This window comes from Microtus oregoni, unplaced genomic scaffold (genome assembly GCF_018167655.1).
Source record: "Microtus oregoni isolate MIOR12 unplaced genomic scaffold, Mior012 000136F_ref0000326, whole genome shotgun sequence".
NCBI classification, from domain to species: domain Eukaryota; kingdom Metazoa; phylum Chordata; class Mammalia; order Rodentia; family Cricetidae; genus Microtus; species Microtus oregoni.
Window position 1 is genome coordinate 910,627 of NW_024544786.1, and position 23,417 is coordinate 934,043.

At 39.7% G+C, this 23,417-nt stretch overlaps 1 protein-coding gene across 2 annotated transcripts in view; it reads left to right on the forward strand.

The window, feature by feature from the left end:
• Positions 1-23,417, forward strand: part of LOC121444664 (phosphorylase b kinase regulatory subunit alpha, skeletal muscle isoform) — a 150,776-nt gene that overhangs the window by 96,946 nt on the left and 30,413 nt on the right. Inside the window, exons 17-21 of one of the 2 annotated variants that reach the window (XM_041646569.1) lie at positions 2,637-2,715; positions 3,893-4,062; positions 6,101-6,277; positions 7,712-7,803; positions 10,128-10,267. In XM_041646569.1, the coding sequence (XP_041502503.1) occupies positions 2,637-2,715; positions 3,893-4,062; positions 6,101-6,277; positions 7,712-7,803; positions 10,128-10,267 (658 nt within the window). The remainder of the gene's footprint in view (positions 1-2,636; positions 2,716-3,892; positions 4,063-6,100; positions 6,278-7,711; positions 7,804-10,127; positions 10,268-23,417) is intronic. The other variant, XM_041646570.1, reaches the window with a different exon arrangement.

The following is a 23,417-nucleotide window of genomic DNA, read 5'->3' on the forward strand; positions in this document are numbered from 1 at the left end:
AGTGGAGCATCACAATTTATAGGAAAGTTCCCAAGCTTCTCCTTCCAAAGCCCATCTTACTGAAGGAGTCGCATTTAGGCGGAGAAAATGCAAAAGCTTTTGGGTTGTATTAGGACCAGGGAGAGCTGCTTCCTCACAAGGAAAGGCTTTGTTGTTCTGAGTTCTGCTGCTTTCTTTCTGTGTCTCTGCTGTTGCTTCCAAAGTTCTGTGTGTACTGCCAAAGTGCATAGAATTCCTTTTCATGAAAAAGAACCTTTGATCATTAGTCATTCAAAATCCAGACAGACTGGTAGGAAATTTGGTCACATCTGAAAAGGGCTACAAAATAGCAGGAGCTGAGAAAGTAGGGTAGTCTTTGTTCTTTTTAACAAGTGCGCATTTAAAACTAATGTATTCGCATAATTGTCTTGAGATAGTTACAGTTTAATTTAGAAGGCAAAGTTAATAGATAATAATAATAGAAAACAAATTCAAGATAGTACATTAAGTACTAAAGCACTGAAAGCTATCATGGTGCCTAAGAAAAAAGTTCAGCTGATGTAGAACTTAGGCTTTCAGATTTTCTTTTCTCGGTTTTTGTTTTTAACAAGATTTTTACACATTGAGCCATCTCACTTACCCTGTTGGTTTCTGAGACTGGATCTTATCTATGCAGGAGGAGTTTTTCATCTAAACAACTGATCAGCTCTGACCCACCAGCTGCTCCCCAAATAACCACACAGAGACTTATTATTAATTATAAATGCTTGGTTGATAGCTCAGTTTGTTACTAGCTAACTCTCACATCTTAAATTAACCCATATTTCTTATCAGTGCTCTGCCACATGCTCGGTACCTTTCCTCAGTACGGCAAGTTCACCTGCTTCCTCCACCCTCCTTCTTCCCAGCATTCTCTCTGCCCCTAAAATCCTACCTAGCTATCAACCAGTCAGCTTTTTATTAACAATGAGAGCAATACATCTTCACAGTACACAGAAGGATTATTGAACAGCTTGTATAGCCTAAGCTCTCTTCAAACTTGATATATAGCTAAGGTTGCCTTTGGACTCCTGATCTTCCTGCCTCTGTCTCCCAAGTACTGAGATTACATATGTTTACTACTATGTATGACTTTTATTTGTTTTTGTTATTACTTTGTTTTGTGTTTTTGAAGCAAAGTCTCACAGTATAGCCCAGGCTATTGTGGAATTCATTATGTACATGAGCCTGACTTTAAACTCATGGCCCTCCTGCCTCTGCCTCCAGAGTGTTATTAGAAAGAACAAATTAGAAAAGGCAAATCTCAAGACTATCATCAGTTTAATATAAAAACCAGATAATCATCATCCTTCTAGAGGATTTTACACACACACACGACTCATTATGAGTAATACCATCTGTACTGACTGGTTTTGTGTGTCAAACTGACAAACTAGAATCATCAGAGGAAGGTGCCTCAGTTGAGGAAATGCTTCCATCCTTAAGGCATTTTCTCAATTAGTGATCAATGGGGGAGGGCCAAGCCCATTGTTGGTGGTACTATCCCTGGTATAGTGGTCTTGGGTTCTATAAGAAAGTAGGCTGAACAAGTCATGGAGAGCAAGACTAGTAAGTAGCTGTCCTCCATGGGCTCTGCATCAGCTCCTGCTTCCAGAAGCCTTCCCTGTTTTGAGTTCCTGTCCTGACTTCCTTCAGTGATGAACAGCAATGTTGAAATGTAAGCCAAATAAGCCCTTTCCTCCCCAACTTGCTTTTCAGTTATGGTGTTTTGTTGCAGCGATAGAAACCCTAACTAAGACATTGTCTGTGAGATGCTTATCATAATGCTAATCCCAATGGTTCAAGGAGAAAAACCACTAACCATAATCATCAATGACCAAATTAATTAAAGCAAGCAATTAATTAAAGCAAGCTTTTTTAACTCATGTACATAGGCTGCCTCCCCCTATGGTAGCGTTCAAGAGGTCAGCCTTGGACATGGGTAAGATAAGAATTTTTATAGTTCAGGGGTTGGTGGTTTCCAGAAGGGGTATTTGGCAGGCTAATAGGTAGGGTTACAGAAGCAGCATTATAAAGCAGTCATAACAACATAGTCATAACAACCCTTTGAAACAAAGGTAAGGTTGCAGGATGGTCATAAAAACTTTTTGAAGACAGACCGTAGTGAAATACACCTTTAATCCCAGCACTTGGGAGGCAAAGGCAGGCAAATCTCTTGAGTTCAAGGTTCCATGACAGCCAAGACTACACAGAGAAAACCTGTCTCAAAAAGGAAAACAAATAAACAAACAAAACTAACATTTTGAAACAAAGACATGTTAAGTGAGTCATAGCCCAATCCTTGAGAAACAGAGACTTAGTCATAAACAGGAATGAACCTAGTTTCAAGCCTAACATTTGATAAATAGTTGATGTTGTTAAAAGTGCTGGTTACTTGTGATTAACAAGATAATGCCTTTGAAGAACTTAATCGTTACCATTTGCCCAGTCTCCAGTGATGTTGCTCTTCACATTAATCATCGAAGCACAGGACGGTCAGTGAGGAGTATCTCATTTGTGGTACTCCCAGTACAAAGTTGGTTTGAAATGTTTGAAACACTTCCCCTAGTTCTCAGTTAAAACAACAAAATATGTTTTTAAAATCTTTTACTTTTAAGAGGAAGATGGAACCAGCTTGAATTCAAGTATTCTGGCAGCACTCCGAAAAATGCAGGATGGCTATTTTGGTGGGGCAAGGTAAGTGAGCTAGGGGAGATGTAGCACAGGAAACTATAAATAATGCTTGAGCACTGCTTAGCATATGAGAAAGTCAAATTTAGATTCAAACCAATGCTGAAATAGCACACACAATTATAAGAATTCACTGTACTTTCTCAAGATATCATCTCAGCAGGCACATGAGTGTCCGCTTCCATTGATTCTTGGAAGGAAGACTATTCCTGAGTTGTAAAATAGCCTTCTAGAAATTTGTTTGTCTGTATAAACACATAAGCCAAGGCCCATTTTGACAGTGTTTCTATTATTCGGTGTACATCTGTAATTGGAATTCTTATATATAAAAATTAACTTATTTTGTGGTTTATTATTAATATATTCTTTGGGGTCTTATTTTATTCAATATATCATGACCCATTTCTGTCATTATTTCTTTCATTTTTCAGATTATCAAGATCTGGCCATTGGTAGCTCCTTTAAACTGGCTTCTTTAGAAAATTAATACTACTAATTTCATTTGAAGTTTTGTAATTGGCTTATTAAGTAGAGAATGATATAGTTCAACTTAATTTATTACAACATATAAAAATGTCAAATATTGTCTATGTCTAAAATTGTCTTTTGATGGTATTTTTAAATTTTTTGAGATTTCTTTTTATTTTTATTCTATATATATATATATATATATATATATATATATATATATATATATGAGAATTTTGCCTGAATGTATAATGCATGCCTGATTCCCACAGAGGCCAGAAGAGAGTATCAGATCCCCTTGAAATGGAGTTATAGATGATTCTGAGCTGCCATCTGGGTGCTGGAAATTGAGCCCAGGTCCTCTGCAAGAGCAACCAGAGCTCTAAACCACTTAGCAGTCTTTCTAGCCCCGATGGTATTTTTTTAAAAAATAATGTGATAGATTTGTGTGATTTATCTTCATTCTCTATCCACTTCTCTCATAACTAATGCAGTTTTTTACCAGATATTCAACATAGTGTACAGCAATAAAAGAGAATACAACTATTCTGTTGGAGGATTGTGAACTCGAATTAGTGGTCTTTCTTTAAAAATCTTGTCCCTAACATGTTGAAACATGTAAAGCATTCTTTTATTGACAATTATGACTCATTTGTATATCCTTTAAAAAGATATTTCCTGATTTGCTGTTTTCTATCTACCCTATAATTATAAGGATCCAGACAGGTAAATTGTCAGAGTTTTTGACAACATCTTGCTGCACACACTTAAGCTTCATGGACCCTGGACCTGAGGGTAAGCTGTACAATGAAGATTATGATGAAGACTATGATGAGCTGGAATCTGGCAACTGGATGATGGATAGCTATGATTCAACAAGTAATGGTAAGGAGGCCTTAAACACCACTGGTTGACCAGACAAGAATACGAGTGATTGTTTAGCTTCATCATTAATAACTGATGTTTCCAACAATCTCATAGTGTGCCATCCTCAGTCCTCTTTAATACATGTAGATTTCTACTTTTGTTTTGCTTCACTTTTCTTCCCTCTACTGCTCTTTGGTTTCTGGTTTAATATCTCTGTGGTGACTGACTGTAGAGTATGAGGTTAGGCAATGCCTTACCAAGATTAGGGAAGATTTCCTTCTTGAGTTTTTGAGGTAGCTGGTAATTTGAAATAGGAAGAAACAATGATAAGTAAAATATTTAATCAATAGTGCAGTTGAAAACATACATATACAAATATATGTATATCTTATATTTGACATTAAAAGATGAAATTTGGTTAGAGTTATGTTTAAAGTTTCACATAACTCAAGGACTTATATTTTACATAATATTAGAGACATGTCTTGATATCTCTGTACTTTGAAAAAGCCTGTTCAGAATGCCTGTCACTATTATGTGACAAATGCGATGAATAATGTACATAATTCATGCTAACGATACAAACATGGTGCCATGAGAATGCATTCTGATAGCATGGATTTAAAATGACTAGGAAACACTGACTGCAGTGCACAAGTACTGACCTTTGCAAGACAAAAATTACATTGTTTGAGTCTTCAAAAGAGAATGGTCGATAAGAGAATGGTTCTTCTAACTATCTAAATCTTGGTGAACTGTTTTTTGTTGTCTGGGTATTTGACTGTTGTCTACCATAAGATACTAACAAGCATAATCTCATAGAATAAGTACTGTTTTTTGTTAGGGCTCAACATTTACTCTATATTCTTCTTTATTTGCATAGTATTTCTTTTTGTATAAAGCATTTTGATAATTAAATATAACCGATATCCCTCTATTCAAGTATCTGGATTATATTCATAGTTAAAATATCTGTCACTAGGATACCATTGAATTTGAGTTTGATTCTTAGAGCTCTACTAGTTCCCATTGGTCATACCAGATCACAGAGGGACTTCTAAAGAGGTCACTGAAGATTGTCCAGCACCAAATGATGCATGACAGACAGACAGCTTTGGTTCCAATCCCAGCACTTCCCTAACTGTAAACATAATAAATGTTCATTTTAAAGTGTGACATTTCCATTATCTGTATAACAATATGATTTAAGTGTGTCCAACTTGGTAGATGATGTCATCATCTACCAAGTTCATGTTCAAGAACCATGCAATAGTAGAGTTTTTTAAAACCTCATGTTTTGAGTAAGTTCATGATTTTGTTTGAGGCCTTATCATAGTTATCCTTGGCTACATGTGACCCACAAGCCATGGGGCTAAATGTACCTAGATGATACACGGGAGAGGGTGAGCCCAAGAGAAGGGAGACAATATGTACTTTCTGCAACAATTCTCAATGTCCAGGACACTGCCTGTTCCATAGTAACAACACATATTTGGAGGATAAATAAATAAATAAGATGTCTAAAAGGCAATTTGTGACCAATAGTCCTTAGCCAACGGCATGCAAATATGCTTTTCTTGTTAGTGATTAGTACTAGTGTTTGTAGACTCTTTTTAGAACTAACTCATTATTTGGTGGAAGATTTTTTTGCCCTTCCATGGCCTTTCTCCGGAAAAGTCTCTTTCTATTAGTTGAAAGGGCCTATCCTTCCAATGTTGTCTCCCTTCTGCCACCCCTGCCATCACACACATAGAAATTATGAAATACTTGCTCTGCTTATTCTAGAACAAACTCATACATTTAGCTTTCAGTAACTTTACCTGTGTCTCAGCAAAATTGAAGAGCAGGTGGATCCTGGTAAATGGCTGTAGACTCTAAATCTTAATCTATGAGGTTATACAATTGTCTCAAGGATTTTTTTTCCCCATGAGTCAAGAACAGCCTTCCTCTGAGATGGTGTTTTAGGTATAAGAGCCACTCATTCTGACTACTAGGGTAGATTTTGAAGTAACTATGTTTGTTTTTGTTTCTTCCCTTTCCCCAACTAACCTTGCAGCTCGCTGTGGTGATGAAGTTGCTCGTTACTTAGACCACCTTTTGGCACACACTGTTCCCCATCCTAAACTAGCTCCTACCTCACAGAAGGGAGGGCTAGATCGGTTCCGAGCTGCTGTGCAAACAACTTGCGACTTAATGTCCTTGGTGACCAAGGCCAAGGAGCTGCATGTACAGAGTGAGTAATGCCATTACTCCCTAGTGTCAAACACAGATGCCATGAAGCCCATGATGGAGACAGGATCATGGTTTTGTTCACTGCTTTGTTCCCAGCCTCTTGGGCAGCACCTAGAATATAGTAGGCACTCAAATCCTTATGAAATCAATGAATACTATATAATCGTGATATGGATACTGTCATATAGTCTGGTTTGACCAAGAAAACAGCAAGACACAGAACAAGAGAACATACTCAGTTTTAATATAGAAGTAAAATGTAGAAGAGCATTTCTCATTTGGAAAATTACTTCTTTGAGGGTAATTTAGAATTTCTATTATAAAACAGGGTAGACAGAAGCAGAGACTGATATAAACTACAACTGGATTCCCCTTTATGCCCACTCTAACTGTGCATCCAGTTGTTCTAGCCATGTAGATCTCAAATATAATACTCATTCTTCACAACATCGCCACAGTTCTCTCCATAACCAGTACCTTCCTTTAGTAATGTTTTCATTGGAAGGTATCTTTTGTATGTTACAAAAGTAGCCATGGTTCCTAAGACTTCAGTATCTCTGTGGTTGCTATATGTGGAGGGAGAGAAGGGCTCCTAAGCCACACCTAGATAACCTGAATGTTACATTATCCAGAGGATGAGAATGGTTGTCATGCATGCTCCTGCTACCTAAATTTTTATTGACCATTACTAACCAGATACTAAATGTGAGCACTGTTTAACATTGAGATGAAGGAATTAGGATACCCTTTGGTTGTGTTCCAGCTAGAAAGAGTTTATGCAACGACATGAACTTATGTTCATTAAATTGCATTTATCATTTGTAAATCAGGAAATCAGAATTCGATTCCTAGCATTGCTATTTACTTACTTGACCAGTTATTTGAGCTCTGTATCGTCTCTGTGTAAAATGCTGAAAATGAAGTGCAGGTCTCTCCTTAGAGGTTATGGTAAGTATTTCTACTATGTAAGTAAAACATCTTAGAAACATCTCAAAGTTGATCAACCACTACATGTTTTTTGAGTCTCTAGATAGAATCATCCAGTCACAGCCTCTGGAAATCAAATATTTGCCTAGAAAATCCCAGAAAAAGTAAAATGTAACTGAGTTATTCCTTTTAGGTGTTTTTATGTATTTATATGAAAATACTAGTGATAGCATCATTGTGATAGTGATCCTATTAATAAATATAATATCTTATATGTCTAGTTGATGGTACAATTACAGAAAATCCTTTCAAAAATATAAAAATATGCATTAATTGGATATTTAAAAACTTATCTAATAGCCACATTTCTTTTTATTTGTATCATTGAAGGAAACTTTCGTCATTCTTGTTCTGTAAAGAACTGATCCACATGTTACCGTATTGCTAAGTCAACCATGTGTTTTATGTTTCCTACTTAACTTTTTCCATAAATGTCAACTTCCTGCAGATGTTCACATGTACCTTCCTACAAAGTTATTTCAGCCTTCTCGCCCTTCATTCAATTTACTTGACTCGCCTCAGTCTCCACAAGATAACCAGGTAACTGTGCATTTCTGTCAGCTTTTTGTAAAAATCTGGCATCTTTTTTTTTTCTTTTTTTATTGATTCTTTGGGAATTTTACATCATTCATTCCAATCCCACTCATTTCTCAGTTCTTCCATATCTGCCCTCCACCCTTATAACCTTCCCCACAAAAGAAAAAGCAGCAAAAAAATACAAAGCAAAACCTCTGGCCAAGCCCTCTGGGAAACCACCTGTTCCTCCATCAGTTGCAGCCTTCTCTCATACCACTCACAGCTGTGGCATCTCCAGTTCTACAGCCCATGCACCACCTCACTCCGCTGTGTCTTTCCTGCCTCTCCACATGTCTTCATCATAGTGGCATCGGAAGCTGTGGTGTGTCACGTAGTACACCCTTTTGCCCCAATAGCTTTACTTGCAAATGTGCATGCAGTGAGTCATTGGTCAAGTTCAAGGCCTCTGGCTTCTGGTATATCATCAATACTGGACCCTCACCAAGACTTGTCTCAGATATCTGGCTGTTGTCCAGAGTTGTGGAGATCCTATGGCTTTGGGTCTGCAGACCAGTCCCTTCACATACTCCAGCAGCTCATAGATGTGGCAGATGTTGGGGTGGGCCAACTCAAGGTCCTGGATCTGGGCCTGGGTGATAGCTCTCCTGTGCCCGTGCATTTGGGGCCATCTCTCTTACACCACCCCAGTGAAGGGCAGGCCAGCTCAGCACAGTACTTGGACATCAACATGGCTTCAGGCAGAAGCCCAGACCAAAGATATCTGCATGGCCTTTGGTGGTAACCTATGCCTCAGACATTAAGCAGACACTGCCAAGGTAGGACCACAAACCCAGACATGGCCCCCAAGCAGTATCACAGCCCTTGACCCTCAAAATGGCTTCAGGCAGCAGTACAGGGCACAGTTATTCGCTTGGCCCTTGAAGGTAACACAGGTCACAGGCATCAACACAGACCCCAGCTGCAGTAGGACCATGGACCCAGAGGTCTGGATATCACCATGGCCTCAGGTAGAAGCACAGACCAATCAGATCAGTTTGACACCCCACCACCACATACACCCAGAGACATGAGTATGGCCCCAGGCGCCAGCCTAAACTACAGACATCCCTCAGTGGTAATACAAGGCCACAGATAGACCCCAGCTACTGTAGGCCAATAGACTCAGACATGGCCCTTAGTGGCAACCAGGCATCACCATGGCCTTGGGTGGTTGTACAGGCTTCTCATATCAGCCTGTTCCTCACCACTGTCCTGTCTCCAGCTCCACCTCTCTCCACAGCACACAAACCACTCAGCTTCTCTTCCATCTCTCCATCATTTACTCTCTCTCTCTCTCTCTTTCTCTCTCTCTCTCTCTCTCTCTCTCTCTCTCTCTCTCTCTCTCTCTCTCTCTCTCTCTTTCTCTCTCTCCTCTCCCCATTTCATATTTGTTCATTGTAGGGCCCAGATGGGCAGGCACTTGGGTGTTTTCTGGCCTGCCCCAGGGCCTTGGGGCCAGGACAGGTGTTTCAAACTCTGCCATCTTTAAGGAAAGTAAGAAAACTAGTCACTATGGTTTCTGATGTGTCTTAGTTTGCTGCAACAAAACACCATGACCAAAAAGCAAGTTGGGGAGAAAAGGGTTTATTCAGCTTACACTTCCACACTGCTGTTCATCATTGAAGGAAATCGGGACAGGAACTCAAACAGGACAGGACCCTGGAGGCAGAAGCTGATGCAGAGGCCATGGAGGAGGCTGCTTACTGCCTTGCTCAGCCTGTTTTCTTCTAGAACCCAGGACCACCAGCCTGAGCATGACCCTACCCACATGGGATGGGCCCTCCCTCATCAGTCACCAATTGAGAAAAAGGCCTACAGCTGGATCTTGTGGAGGTATTACCTCAACTGAGGCTCCTTCCTCCCTGATGACTCTCATTTGTGTCAAGTTGACCCAAAACCAGCCAGTACATGGTATTAAACAAAACACTATCAAATAAAGATATATGTCTTTTTAAGTTTATTCTTAATGTAAACTTAGAAAACTACTTTTCTGTATCTTAGGGCTTGGTGGTCTTGCTGTTTTGGCTTTGCTTTTTATCAGCATTTTGGGAAAAACATTGTGAGGCAGAACCTCAAGTAACTTACTGTGTAGATGAGAATGGTCTTGAACCCTGACCCTGTTGCCTTAACCTCCCAAATGCTCGGGTTACAGGTGTACACTACCACATCTGACCAGCATTAGAAAATACTTGTGGAAAAGATTTAGAGGTGGAAAGATAATTTATTCTAGGTCATCATCTAGTTAAGCACTGTTAACTTCGTCCCTTTTATCATTTCTTATTCCAAAGGTTCCTTCTGTTCGTGTAGAGGTACATCTTCCTAGAGACAAATCTGGGGAAGTGGACTTCCAGTCGCTGGTTTCACAGTTGAAGGAGACTTCAAGCTTACAAGAGCAAGCTGATATACTCTACATGCTGTACTCAATGAAGTAAGTGATGGATATTATTGGTATACATTAATGCACATATTGTGAGGAAGTATAGCATGTTAGTCAGCTTTCTCTCTTATAACAAATGCCTGCGACAGTTTATTAAAAGAAAAGGTTCACTTTTGAGCTCAAAATGTTCCTTATTTTAATATGCTTTGTAATTGTTTATTTTATATGTATGAGTATTTTGCTTGCATTATTGCTGTGCACTCCAAAGCTTGAAGAGAGTGTTAGATCCCTTGGAACTGGAGTTACAGATGGTTGTGTGCCACCATGTTGGTGCTGGGAATTGAACCCTGGTCCTCTGGAAGAGCAGCCAAATGCTTGTTACTACTGAGCAAACTCTGTAGCCACTAATATTAGTATTTAATAGAAAAGTATATTGATATATAACAGTATTCATTTTGCTGGTTTTTTTTCTGCTTCAAACTCATTTTTAACATAGTTCAAAATTTTTTTTTTGTTGGTAAGAGAGAATACAATAAAGGATGTAAGTCTGTATTTTCCTCTAATGAAAGGTCATGTTTCTACTCATGTTTAGTAGAGTTTGTACTATATTAGACACCTAGTTATCCTTAATTATTATTTAAGGGTAAAAGGTATAAAAAAACCTTTAAATAATAACCTGAATTACCTTTAACTAATAACTTGAATTTGATTATTTTAACTATATAAAGTTGCTCTTTTTCATATGGAAAAAGAGAAAAAAACAAATTTTATTTTGGCTTATAGTTTTGGAGATTTCATTCTATTATTGGTTAGCCATGTTGCTTTATGGTCTGTGATGAGGTACCAGATCATGGCAGCAGCATGGGGTGAAAGCATTCACTTCATAACTGGGTTACAGGAGAGAGAGAGAGAGAGAGAGAGAGAGAGAGAGAGAGAGAGAGAGAGAGAGAGAGAGAGAGAGAGAGAGAGAGAACAGTGTCCTAGTATCTCCTACAAGGGCACACCTCAGTAACCTAATCTAGGCTCTGCTTTATAAAGGTTTCCACCATCTCCCTGCAATTACATAGGTAGAGGACCAAGAGTTTAACATTTGAGGACTATCCAAGATCTAAACTATAGCACACAGTAAATGGAGCACAGCATTTGAGCTTCATGTACCTGTTTAGTACAGTTTACCAATATACTCATGGTGTGATTTCAAAGCCTACATTGTATACATACACAAAATTAGTATTATTCCGGCCTCATAAAAATTATTATAAATAGCTGGAAATCTAGGGCTGAAGAAGCAGTTCATTGATTAAGAGGACTAGCTCCTCTTCCAGAGAACCTAGCTTAGATTCTCAGCACACACATAATGGTTCACAACCAACCATCTGTAAGCATGCTCCCATGGGATCTAGCCCTCTCTTCTGGTCTCTGTGGGCATCAGGCACACCTATGCCACACAGATACACACGCAGGCAAAATAACCATACATATAAAATAAGGAATAAAATTGTGTGTGCATAAAATCCATAATGCAATGCCAGGCCATAATAGGTAATCAATAACAGATAAATATGATTATCAGTATTGTGGTTCTTATGTGTTGGAGTTAGATTCCCTAACTGGACTGGAATGGAGTCGCGAGGAATAATCAAACGCAGCTTACATGGTCATCATGGAAGGGCCAGATCTCTCCTTTGTTATCCAAACACCTTATATATCATCACATAAATTGAGTGGGGGAAAACACATTAGGCTGTCTCCTAGGCAACCAGGTGCATGGGCTCAAGTCACGTCTGCATCTACCTGTATTCTAGCAGTCAGGTAGGCCATGAGTTAGCATCTCTATAAGACATCCTCCAAATTTCAAAAGAAGGAAGCACCAAACCTCTTAACTCTTAAGTCATTAGCTTCAGCCAACATCTCTTCTCAGGTAATCTACATTATAACAAAAGAAACTAGGAGCAGCACCTCCTGGCTATTGTTAAACAGAGACAGCTTGTCTGCAGAGTTCGTGACTGCCTCAGACCGGGCTTATGGCTCTTGTGCCATACAGAAATATGGGCCTACACTTATAGAAGCCTATTGGTATATTGTGTGTGCGTATGTGTGTATATATGTTGTGTGTACATGTCTGTGTATACGTGCATGCTTGTGTGTGAAGGTATATTTGTAGAGATGCATATGTGTGTGTAGGTCAGAAGTCAGCCTTGCATGTCAGTCCTCAGGCACTATGCGTCTTGTTTTTTGAGACAGGGTCTCTCATTGACGTGGGCCTTGCCAGTTAGCCTAGGCTGGCTATATCTGCTTCCCCTGCACTGGGATTACAAGAGTGTGCCAGCACACCTGGCTTTTTTAATGTTGGCTCTGAGAATCAAACACAGGGTCTCATGCTTGCATAGCAAGCACTTTACCAACTGTTCTGTCTCCCCAGTCCTATATTCCTAACTCTCAAAAGAAAGTGGGCAAGATTGTCAAAGACCAGCCTCGACCGACGAAATTCATATGTTCCAGGGTAGGAGCATAAGGATTAGAATTACTAAGCAAAAGGAACAGAGATATGAGAGAAATAAAAGTAAGAAACACAGAACAGCATCGGGAGGGAAATTCAGTAAATACTGAATCCTGAATGTGCCCATGCTGTTTTTCATACACTTTTATACCCCAATACAAAAGGGGGGGAAGAAGGCAAAAAAAAACCCACTTTAACATGACACAAAGGACAACCAGAATAGTTACTTGTTTCAATACTTGAGACATCAAGCCATTATTTCCTGAGTAAAGCATTTGATGTTTTGGGCAGGATATGCAGCAAATAAACCCTAGACCAAGTATCCTGTAGGCAGCCACTCCCTATGTCAAACCTCCTATTTTAAATGAAGGAGCAGGAATTGAATTCTCTGACCTTTGGTCAGGGTGGAGTGGATCCACCTCTATGGGCCATCTTAATGTCCAAAACACCAAGTAACCACACTCTAGGTCAAGGTTTTTTGTTTGTAGCCACAAGTGTTGTCAACAACTTTGAAAGAGTGAAAATAAGCTGGTAAACTCTCTGACCTTTAGTTAAGGTGGAACAGGCTCACATCTGTGGGCCCTCATACATGGTAACTAATGTTTGTAAGTAAATGCAGCACTCAGGAGCCTGAGTCAGCGTGATGACTTCCATGGATTCAAAGCCAGCTGTAGTTTCATAGTGAGTTCTCATGCCACCAGAGTCTAAACTTGGTGAACTAATGGGTTTTATTGGAATTATTTATAGAAGCATGGGTGAGGAGTCACTTACAGGAGCAGACATTACTCAAAGATAGCTGCATCACCAATACCCATCCCTGCTTGGGTGGCAGTTCACAAAAGCTGGAAACCAGGAACATACTGCGTACTCTGCAGGCAGCTCAGCAGGTTGAGGTCTCCCCTCCAAGTAATCAGTCGAAACCTCTTCCAGGCAGCTCTGCTGGTGTTGTAGGAGACTGCTAGTTTGTTCCTGGCTGTTCAACCCTGAAATAATCACACAGAAACCATATTATTTGCAATACTGTTTGGTCAATAACTTAAGCGTATTTCTGACTAACTCATATCTTAAATTAACCCATCTCCATTAATCTGTGTATTTCTATAAGGCTGTGACTTACTGTGTCTGTCTCCAGTGGGACTACATGGCTTCTCTCAACTCTGCCTTTCTTCTCCCAGCATTCAGTATAGTTTTCCCCACCTACCCCTATTCTGTTTTATCACAGGTCCAAGACAGTCTCTTTATTAACCAATGGTATTCACAGCATACAGAGGGGAATCCCACATCATGCTGGTTTCTGCTTCTTCTAGGCAGTTGGTGGGTCTTTCTTTGTAGCTTGGCTTGTATGAGATTCTTTGTAGTTTTGCTTGTCTGAGATTCTTTTTGTCAGTTTGATGGCCTGAGAGTGGCACAGCAATATTTATTGCTTATTCTGGGAGTGAGATGCCTAAAGAATCTGGTCAGTTTCAGGGACTTCCGGAAGCTTGGTTGAATTGTTTACCTTTGACTTAAGGTGTTGCCCTTTGGGTTGGAATGTTTCAATTTGGTGGGAAACTGCTACACAGCAGCTAACCCGGGATCCAGAGTGAGATGCCACAGAATCACTAAAAAAAAACAGAGAGGCTTATCAGAAAAAGAAACAATATTTTTGAGTGTTTGCTTACATGTAAGTTACTCTGATAGGTATTTGCTGTCTTCTACTCAGCATGTGAAAATGAACTCATATAATTTCCTGCCCATCCAACCTGCATAAAATAAGCAGTAATTTTTATATTGTGGTGACCAGGGAGAATTAGGATGGAACCTCTCTTCTAAACGTGCCTTGAATGCCAAGGTTGCTGATGCCATGCACACATACAAAGAGGGTACGGACTAATGGGACACTTTCTGGGAGAGCAAATGAGGCCCCTAAATTTCTTCTGAAAAACTTAATAGAGTAAGAAGAGTAGACCTGAGGTTTGGGCATGGTTGGGCGTGACGCTTGGGTTTCTTACATTTTCACTAGCACCAAAGGAAGGATCCCTTGGAATTTCTTGATAAGAAGTGGATGCATTTGCCCTGTTTTTCTGCTAAGTTCAGTACATGATTTGTACAACACCTTTTCCACTCATATATCTGATGTGGGTTCTTAGAGAAGCCGACAATGTAAGAATATCTGTAGACACAGACATCAAATCCTAAGATAGAAAAAAAGGTTCTTTTCAACAAAAGACTTAGGAAATGGGCAGCTAAACAAGACATATAACTTTTAAAGACAATAGTCACTCTATTCCTGCCACACACCATACAAAAAAATTTTTGAGGGCCCGCCCCTGCCAACAAGAACTGAGTAAGTCCTTACAGTATTCTTACCCAGTTTAAATAAAACAGGTACTATTTCACCTTTCTACTGCCAGTGTGTCAGTGAAGGACAAGGAGGCATCTGGGACTTGCCTGTCACATGAACATCCATCCCCACCTGGTGATGGGGCACCCCTTCTTCAGTAAATGCTCTCAAAGCAGACTAGTCAAGAGTTTGATCACTGAGTATAAATCCTAGGTCAGCTTTGTCCACATCAGAGATGGTAACAAAGTGACCCTTTCCAACTCTAGGGTGGAAAGCCTAGTGAGGAGCTTCACTCTCGTTCAGCAGTAAGAGGACACTCCTTCTGCTGTCTCTCAAGGAAGGCCAAATGGGGAAGCCACACTTCATCCCCAGAAAGTGGTAACAAAGCAGCATATCCTTCCCCTAGCGGTACATTATCAGAAAAGGCCTGCTGGAATGTATTTATTAAATTCCACATTATTGCACCGTATTACCCCAGATGTTTAGGATACCAGTGATTGTTATACCAATCGATTGTTATACCAAGAACCAGGAAGTTCTCAACTTGAATGGGTGAAAGGAATTGATAAGTCAGCAGAGATAAGGTATATGCCGCAATTAAACAAAAAATCTCATAGAGGAACTATAAAAATTCTTCACAAGTAACTATTAATACCCCAGAAACAAATGAAAACTAAATGTCTGAGCAAAAAAATAGAAAGCCTAAAGGAAAGCTAAACGCATATTTTAGAAATAAAAACTATAGTAATCAAAATGAAGCAGTGGAATATAAAGCATTGAAACTTGAACAGAGAACTCTAGAAATTACAAAACTTAAACAACAGAGACATAGACCACAAAAGTAAATAGGGTCTCAAGAGCATGTAGGACAAAAACATGACACAATGTTTTAATTATTTAGAATATTAAGTATTATACTTTAATACTATCAGTGTTAAAAAGCATCTGATTAGCCAATGTTTTGTTACAGTAGATTTGTTGAATTCCAAACATAATTCAAGTCCACACATTATACTTAGTTACTATATTTCTATAAGTGCTTTTTAAATGTCTGTACTCTCTCTTCCTAATATTGGTTTGTTCTGTAGAGTTCACATTCTTCATTTTGCTGAGTGTCCCCTCATGATGTTATTTAAACGTGTTTCACTTTCCTTTGTATTGCCTATAAGTGGATAGTTATTACCACATATTTGATAGATCTGCATTCAATTTGTAAAGCAAGACAAGTTCAGAGGTGATAATATCATACCAGAAAGGGTGGAATGTGTTGTTGTTAACTCTTTCTCTTATGTGGAGAGTAAGACCCCCCAAGCTTTGTACATACTGGGCAAGTGCTATACCACCAAACTACATATCCAGCCCATGATTGTTCCTCTTTTTTATCATATTAAGATTAATCCTATCTGGGCTTGGTGGTGTGTACCTGTAATCTCAGCATTGGGAGACGGAACCTGGACGATGGACTATAAAGCTGATCTTGGCTACATAGTGAGTTCAAAGCCAGCCTAAGATACGTACACTGTTTCAGAAAAATAATGGCTAGGGGTGCTGCTCAGCGTTGAAGCATTTACATAAGATGCAAAAGCCCCTGGGTTCTATCACCAGCATGCCACAGTAACAACGAAAGATTAATCAGATATTTTTCACCTATGCTAGTGTTTCCTTTAATGATTATAACATCTAATACTGGTCACTGCCCAGATCTAGTATTTTATTAGGGATTGCCAAATCTTTGTCTTCAAATTCTACATACTAATCTTTTTAATGTGCTCACTTAAGTTTCTTCCCTGTTGAAAATTCTCCAATTTGTTTCCCTTAAGCAGAGGGGAAAAAAAGAGTTTAAGAGTTAATGTAGCATACAGGAGCCCCCATGATAAAGTTCCTGCCTGTTTTCAGGCCCCTCTTTTACCATCTTGTGTTCTGTAATTGGTGTTCTAGCAATCATGTTGTCTCTCACATCTGTGCATTCACTCGTTATTCTGTCTGTGGGGGACCTTCTTGTCCTCCTCCTTCAGACTGACTCACAGCTTCTGACATAGCCTCAAGGAAGTAGCTGGAAACCTTCCCTTTCCTACCTTTTTCTCCTTAGGCAAGCCTCTAACATAGTGTGTATGACTGTTGCCCTATTGGCATGCTGTTTTCATGCATTTGTCTCATCTCTCTAGATGAAGCTCCTCAAGTTCAGAGACTTACTTTCATTGTAGCTGCAGACTATAACCCTGTGCCTGCCACATGTACATAGTTTGGACAAAAGAATGCATACCCTTATTCAGTTCTTACACGTTTTCATGAAGGGGTTACTTAATAGTACAAAGCCCTGGGTTTAGTCCCTAGCACAGAATTAAAAAAATACAAAAATCACAAAAAGACCAAAAAGGAAGAGCTTTTTAAAATGAGCGATTCAGTACCTATGTTTATTATAGATGTGGAAATCCTTCCAGAAAGCTGTATCAACATAGTCAAGGTTGCACAACTAGGGAAATATATTAGATAAAAAGTTATTGTTGTCTTTGTTTTGTTTTGTCTGTTTTTAAACAAATCCAAAGCATTTCTTTCAACTTACGTTACTTAGTGAGCAAGTGAAAACACACAAGTATTCCCATTATCTGAAAAGCACCCCCATCAAAGTGAAGCATTTTTACAATTCATATGTATTTTTGATTTTTTTTTTGAGACAGGGTTTCTCTGTGTAGCCCTAGCTGTCCTGGAACCCACTTTCTAGACCAGACTCACTTTGAACTCACGGGCCTGCTTCTGCCTTCTGAGTGCTGGGATTAAAGGCATGTGCCACCACATACTGGCCTAATTCATGTATTTAAAAAAAAATAATTGAACAAGCTAGTCCTGATGACATGCACCTATAGTCTCAGCTATCTGGGAGACTGACACAGAAATATGACTTAAGTCCAGGAGTTTGAGTTGAGCCTGAGCAGCATAGCAAGATCTATGTCTATAGTCTATTGATGATAATTGCTGATAGCATGAAGAACACAGATAAACAGAAATATTTTTCACAGTCACTACTTGATTGGAATATGCTTTCTTAGAATGGGAATTACTAAGTACACAAGCTATTTTCACAGTGCTCAGGATCAAACTGAGGATTTGTTCATGCAAGGCAAATCATCTCTTGTAGAGTACACTCTGAGGCCTTGGGTTTTATATTTTTACATCGCTTAAGCTTCAACAAACTGTTAAGCAAAGAACACAAATTTGACTGTTGTGGAAATTTAATTTGAAAGTCAAGATAAGGATTTGAAAGTCATGTATCCTGAAGTCCTGAAGGTATACTTACGACAGTAGTTGTCCCATATCCGGTTATTTGCTAATAAAAAAAAGTATTACCAGCCAGGTACAGTGTCATTAGCCTCTGCCTCTCTGCCCTTCTGACCCTCTCTGTCCCTCTGCTCCTCTCTGCACCTGCCTCTTTTAAAATGTCTTTAACTTTGGTTTCTGCAACATTTCCCCTTAATTAATATTCAGATTAGGGTCTTTTTTTTTTTTTGCAGGCCTGCCACTAAAGTTCCTTTCTTTGAAAACATTAGTCTTACTGCAGATAGTGTTAATTTTGATCAGCTGAGTTGATCCTTTATTTAAGGAAGTGCCTTCCAGTTTCCTTCACTAAAAAGTTATTACGTTGGTTACTCTTTGCAAGCAACCTTCTGCAAATATAAATATAAATATAAATAGCCCATTGGTTTTTAACTTGCACTTGCTTGTTTCGTAACCTGCTGCAGCCAACACAGCCTGGATAGCCAAGACTGGCGGGGGTGCAGGAATTGACACATGGAGGCTTCTTTTCAGGTGGAAGAACAGCAACCTTTATTTTGCCCAACAACCTTTTATACCTCTACTCCTTCTGTGGAGACCCACTGGCCAGAAAGAACACAAACATCCTTGTCAATTACAGACCACAAGGAAGTTTCGCTGTCAGTCAGGGGGAGTGAGGGCAGCTGGATCACAACAACTCCCCCCATTTTATTTTATAATACCTTGCCTGCCATGGGGAATAGCCCTCTAATATTCCCTGTCTTAGGTAGCATCCTGCCCCCAAAGTATTGTCCGTCAGTGGCTACACAGACACATAGCCCTAGACCAAGTATTCCCAGGACTGACAGTGCCAACGAGCCAGACCAGTGCTGCAACCATTTAGCATGCACTAACTGGGTGCTAAAATTAACAAAAGCAGTATTCCAAAGCCCTCTCATATGACGGTTGAGTTCCATAACAGTAGCAGAAGCATGCAATACAGTGCCATGAGTAACTCACATAACAATATTAACTATTGAAAGTCCAAAGATAGTTCACTTGCTCCTGAACCAGAGCCACTTGTTGGTTCAAGGTCAATATGCCCAATTGAATATGTCCATTAAGATAATTTTGAATGTCCAAAGCCTTGCTGACTCTTTCAGCCTGCTGGTCAACAGTCTCAGCTGTCTGCACAGGCTGTGAGAGAGCAAGTTCAGCAGCAGTAGCTGTGGTGGCAAAGCTCTGCTCCAGCTACCTTCTGGCCCTGTTGTGGGAGCTGCGGGCCGGGCCTGCTTTTCGTCCCGCCCAGCTCCCACACGGCTAGCTTTACCCGAAATAACAACACACAAATTGTATTCTTTTAAACACTGCTTGGCCCATTATATCTAGCCTCTTCTCGGCTAACTCTTGCACCTGGACTAGCCTATTTCTAATAATGTGTGTAGCACCCCAAGGTGCGCTTACCGGGAAGATTCTAGCCTACGTCCATCCTGGGTCGGAGCCTCATCGCGTCTGCATCAGAGAGCAGAGCTATCGAGTCTGAGCTCACTTCCTCTTCCTCCCAGCATTCTGTTCTGTTTAATCCACCCACCTATGTTCTAACCTATGAGGGACAAGCAGTTTCTTTATTTTTTAACCAATGACCTTCCTCCATCATGGCCCTAGCCGCACTCACTCTGGATCTAAACTGCTACATGGAGTGGAGCAGAACTCAGGGAAGCAGGCTCACTGCTTCTGCTCCAAAACCATTGAAGGGGCCCCACTTTAGCAACCTTTTAGGGAATTTGGGCATTGTCAACCTGTCTGACTACTTCCTGCTGAGCGGGGGGTGCTGCATTCTTGGGAGTATTTTACATCAACATTTCAGGGTGTCTCGATGATTCAAACCACATAAATTTGCAATGAATCCACAGGTTCTCATCCTCTGTGGAGACAAAAGCAGAACCTCTTTTCCAAAGCATCAAATCCTTAGGCCCATATTTTAAAGTCAAAGTACCTTTCTTAGAAGTTCCCAGAATAAATTGTCTTTCTCCAGTCCAGAACACAAAAGACAACACAATCAACAAAATAATATATATATCTCTACACATTCTATCTTTTGAGATCCTCAATTCACCTTCCTGCCTCCTTTTTATTTCTTCTCTACTGGTCAATCTTCCAGAGGGCATCCCTCAGAGCATCTCTGGGGATGAAGACACACATACTGCTTTTAATCTGACTTGGCTTGTTCCCAGTCTAAAACATTTAAACCCCCTCCTGTACAAAATCTTTGGCTGTCTTCCTTGTTACTTCTATGCCTTGTTGCTTTAAGAGTTTCAGTTACTTTTTGAAGCCTTTCAACTCACCCTCTCGCCTTTTTATACTTGCTTATCTTTTGGAAGATGTCTCTCAGAGTTATCTCGGGGGATGAAAAATTAGAACACTACCTTCCCCAATACGCTCCTCCATTTAGCTGGTGGTTGGAGCTACCCCGTTCACGTATCCCCACTTTCCAGATCTCAGTGGGACCTCCACTTGCTGCAGCCAGCGCAGCCTGGATAGCCAAGACTGGCTGGGGTGCCGGGATTGACACATGGAGGCTTCTTTTCAGGTGGAAGAACAGCAACCTTTAGTTTGCCCAGCAACCTTTTATACCTCTACTCCTTCTGTGGAGACCCACTGGCCAGAAAGAACACAAACATCCTTGTCAATTACAGACCACAAGGAAGTTTCGCTGTCAGTCAGGGGAAGTGAGGGCAACTGGATCACAAAAGTACCCATTGATGACACATTTTAGGTACATTTTTCATGTTTAAAAAAAATTGGTATTTGAATAGGCAATAAGTTCTTATTGTTCAACTTTTTTCTAATTTTATTTTATGTGTATGAGTGTATGCGTATTTTGCCTGAATGTTTGTATGTACACCATGTATATACCTGATGCCTAGAGGTCAGAAGACAGCGTCAGATTCCCTGGAACTGAGTTATGGATGATTGTGAGCCAGCATGTGGGTGTGGAAAACCGAACCCCTGTCCTCCTCAACAGCAATCCATGCTCTTAACTACTTAGCCTTGTCTTCAGACCCTTGTGGTTCAACATGTTAAAAGTATGCAACCAGGCAGTGTTGGCACACACCTTTAATCCCAGAACTTGGGAGGTAGAGGCAGGTGGATCTCTGTGAGTTCAAGTCAGTCTGGTCAACATAGCAAGTTCCAGGATAGCTGGGGCTATACAGAGAAACCCTTTCTTGAAAAAAAAAATTATTCAAAAATACATAGCAAAAGGGTCAAATATTTTCCCCATTTCTAAATAATCAGCTTTTTCATGTTATTTTTGTCTGTGCATTCTCCTGGGTACATTCTATGCATACATATGTAAATATAGACATATATGCGGGTATTTATAGCCCTGTGTATCCAATGTTAGCATAGTTCATACATTGTTCTATATGCCTTTGTTTCACCAATACTGTGTATCTTAAAGATCACTACATACACATTCCAGTTACCTACCACTTCATTAAAAAAAAAATCACCTCAATATCCAATAGCTTGAACAGGAGCTTACCATAATAAAAATGTGGAACTCTAAAGTGTCTTTAATAGTTCTTAGATTGTCTGATCTTGACTAGGCAGTTCTTCCTCAAGGTCTGACATTCAGCTTTTGTCAGACATTGAGCCATGAATGAAGTCAGCCAGGTTTTCTCACTCATATACTCAGGAGTAGATACTGGCTATCAGCTACAAATTCATCCTCATTACCTACAGCTCTAATGCCTTCAGATGATGCCCCATATGTCCTTCCTCCAGCATGATGACAAGGTTCTTACAGAGTTACAAGAGAAGACAGGGTGGAAACTATATTTTCTTTGATAACCTAGCCTCAGAAATTATCCAGTCTCTCTGTTACCAAGCAGACCGGGTGGTGTCCTTTTGTTTTTCTTGGTTTGCTTTCTGTATAGACCAGACTGGCTTTGAACTCACAGAGATCTCCCTACCTCTGCTTCCCAAATGCTGGGATTAAAGTTGTATGTACTATACCCAGCTCTTCCATTTCTTTTTATGTAGTGAGGAGCAGCAGGCATGCTTTTCGTCCTGCCTGGCTCCCACACAGCTAGCTTTATACCCGAAATAACAACACACAAATTGTATTCTTTTAAACACTGCTTGGCCCATAGCTCTAGTCGCTTATCAGCTAATTCTCACATCTTGATTAACCCATTTCTAATAATCTGTGTAGCACCACAAAGTAGTGGCTTACTGGGAAAGATTCAGCATGTCTGACCTGCATCCATCTTGGGCCGGAGCTTCATCGCATCTGACCAGAGAGGAGAGGCATGGCGTCTGGCTCACTTCCCTTCTTCCCAGTATTCTGTTATGTCTACTCTACCTACCTAATTTTCTGACCTATCAGACCAAGCAGTTTTCTTTATTGATTAACCAATGAAACAACAGATTGACAAATGACCTTCCCACATCATTTTTATTGATGACTAAATAAATTACATTAGGGTGGTTTGCAGGAGCATTGGTGCCTACCTTTTATGTTCTTAATAGATATGAAAGACTGTATTATTTAAATATATCATAATTTATTTAACAATACTCCTAATAATGATGAACATTTGGGTATTTTCTAGTCATTCACTATAGCAAACAGAGTTTCTGGTGAATTACCTTTTAACTGAAATTGCTTCATATATATGGAAAGAATTTATTCTACAGTTAAACCACAAGAGCAGAAATGGTGGGTCGTATGGTAAGGTAATTTAAGTATTGTAAGAACTGCCAGGCTCTTTGCAGAATTTGCAAATAGCTGTCTAGAGGCATTGCTTCAATCTTCACTCCCACAAGGGACTGTTTAAGTGATAAGCCACATCAATTTGGGGGCTTTTTAAGAGCTAGATATAATAAAATGTTATCTTGATATAATATGCATTTTAATTTTTCTTACTACATGTGAAGTTGACTGCCTTCTTCTATATTTATGGGATACCAGTGTTTATTTTCCTTTGTTGTTGTTTACTTTATCTATTTTAATTTCTTTATTTGTTTTTAGCTGAATTGGCCTATGAATTACAATTATTTTTCCTCTTTTGTAATTTGTCCTGCACTTTGCATACTGTCTTCAGTAAGAACTCTTTACTGTT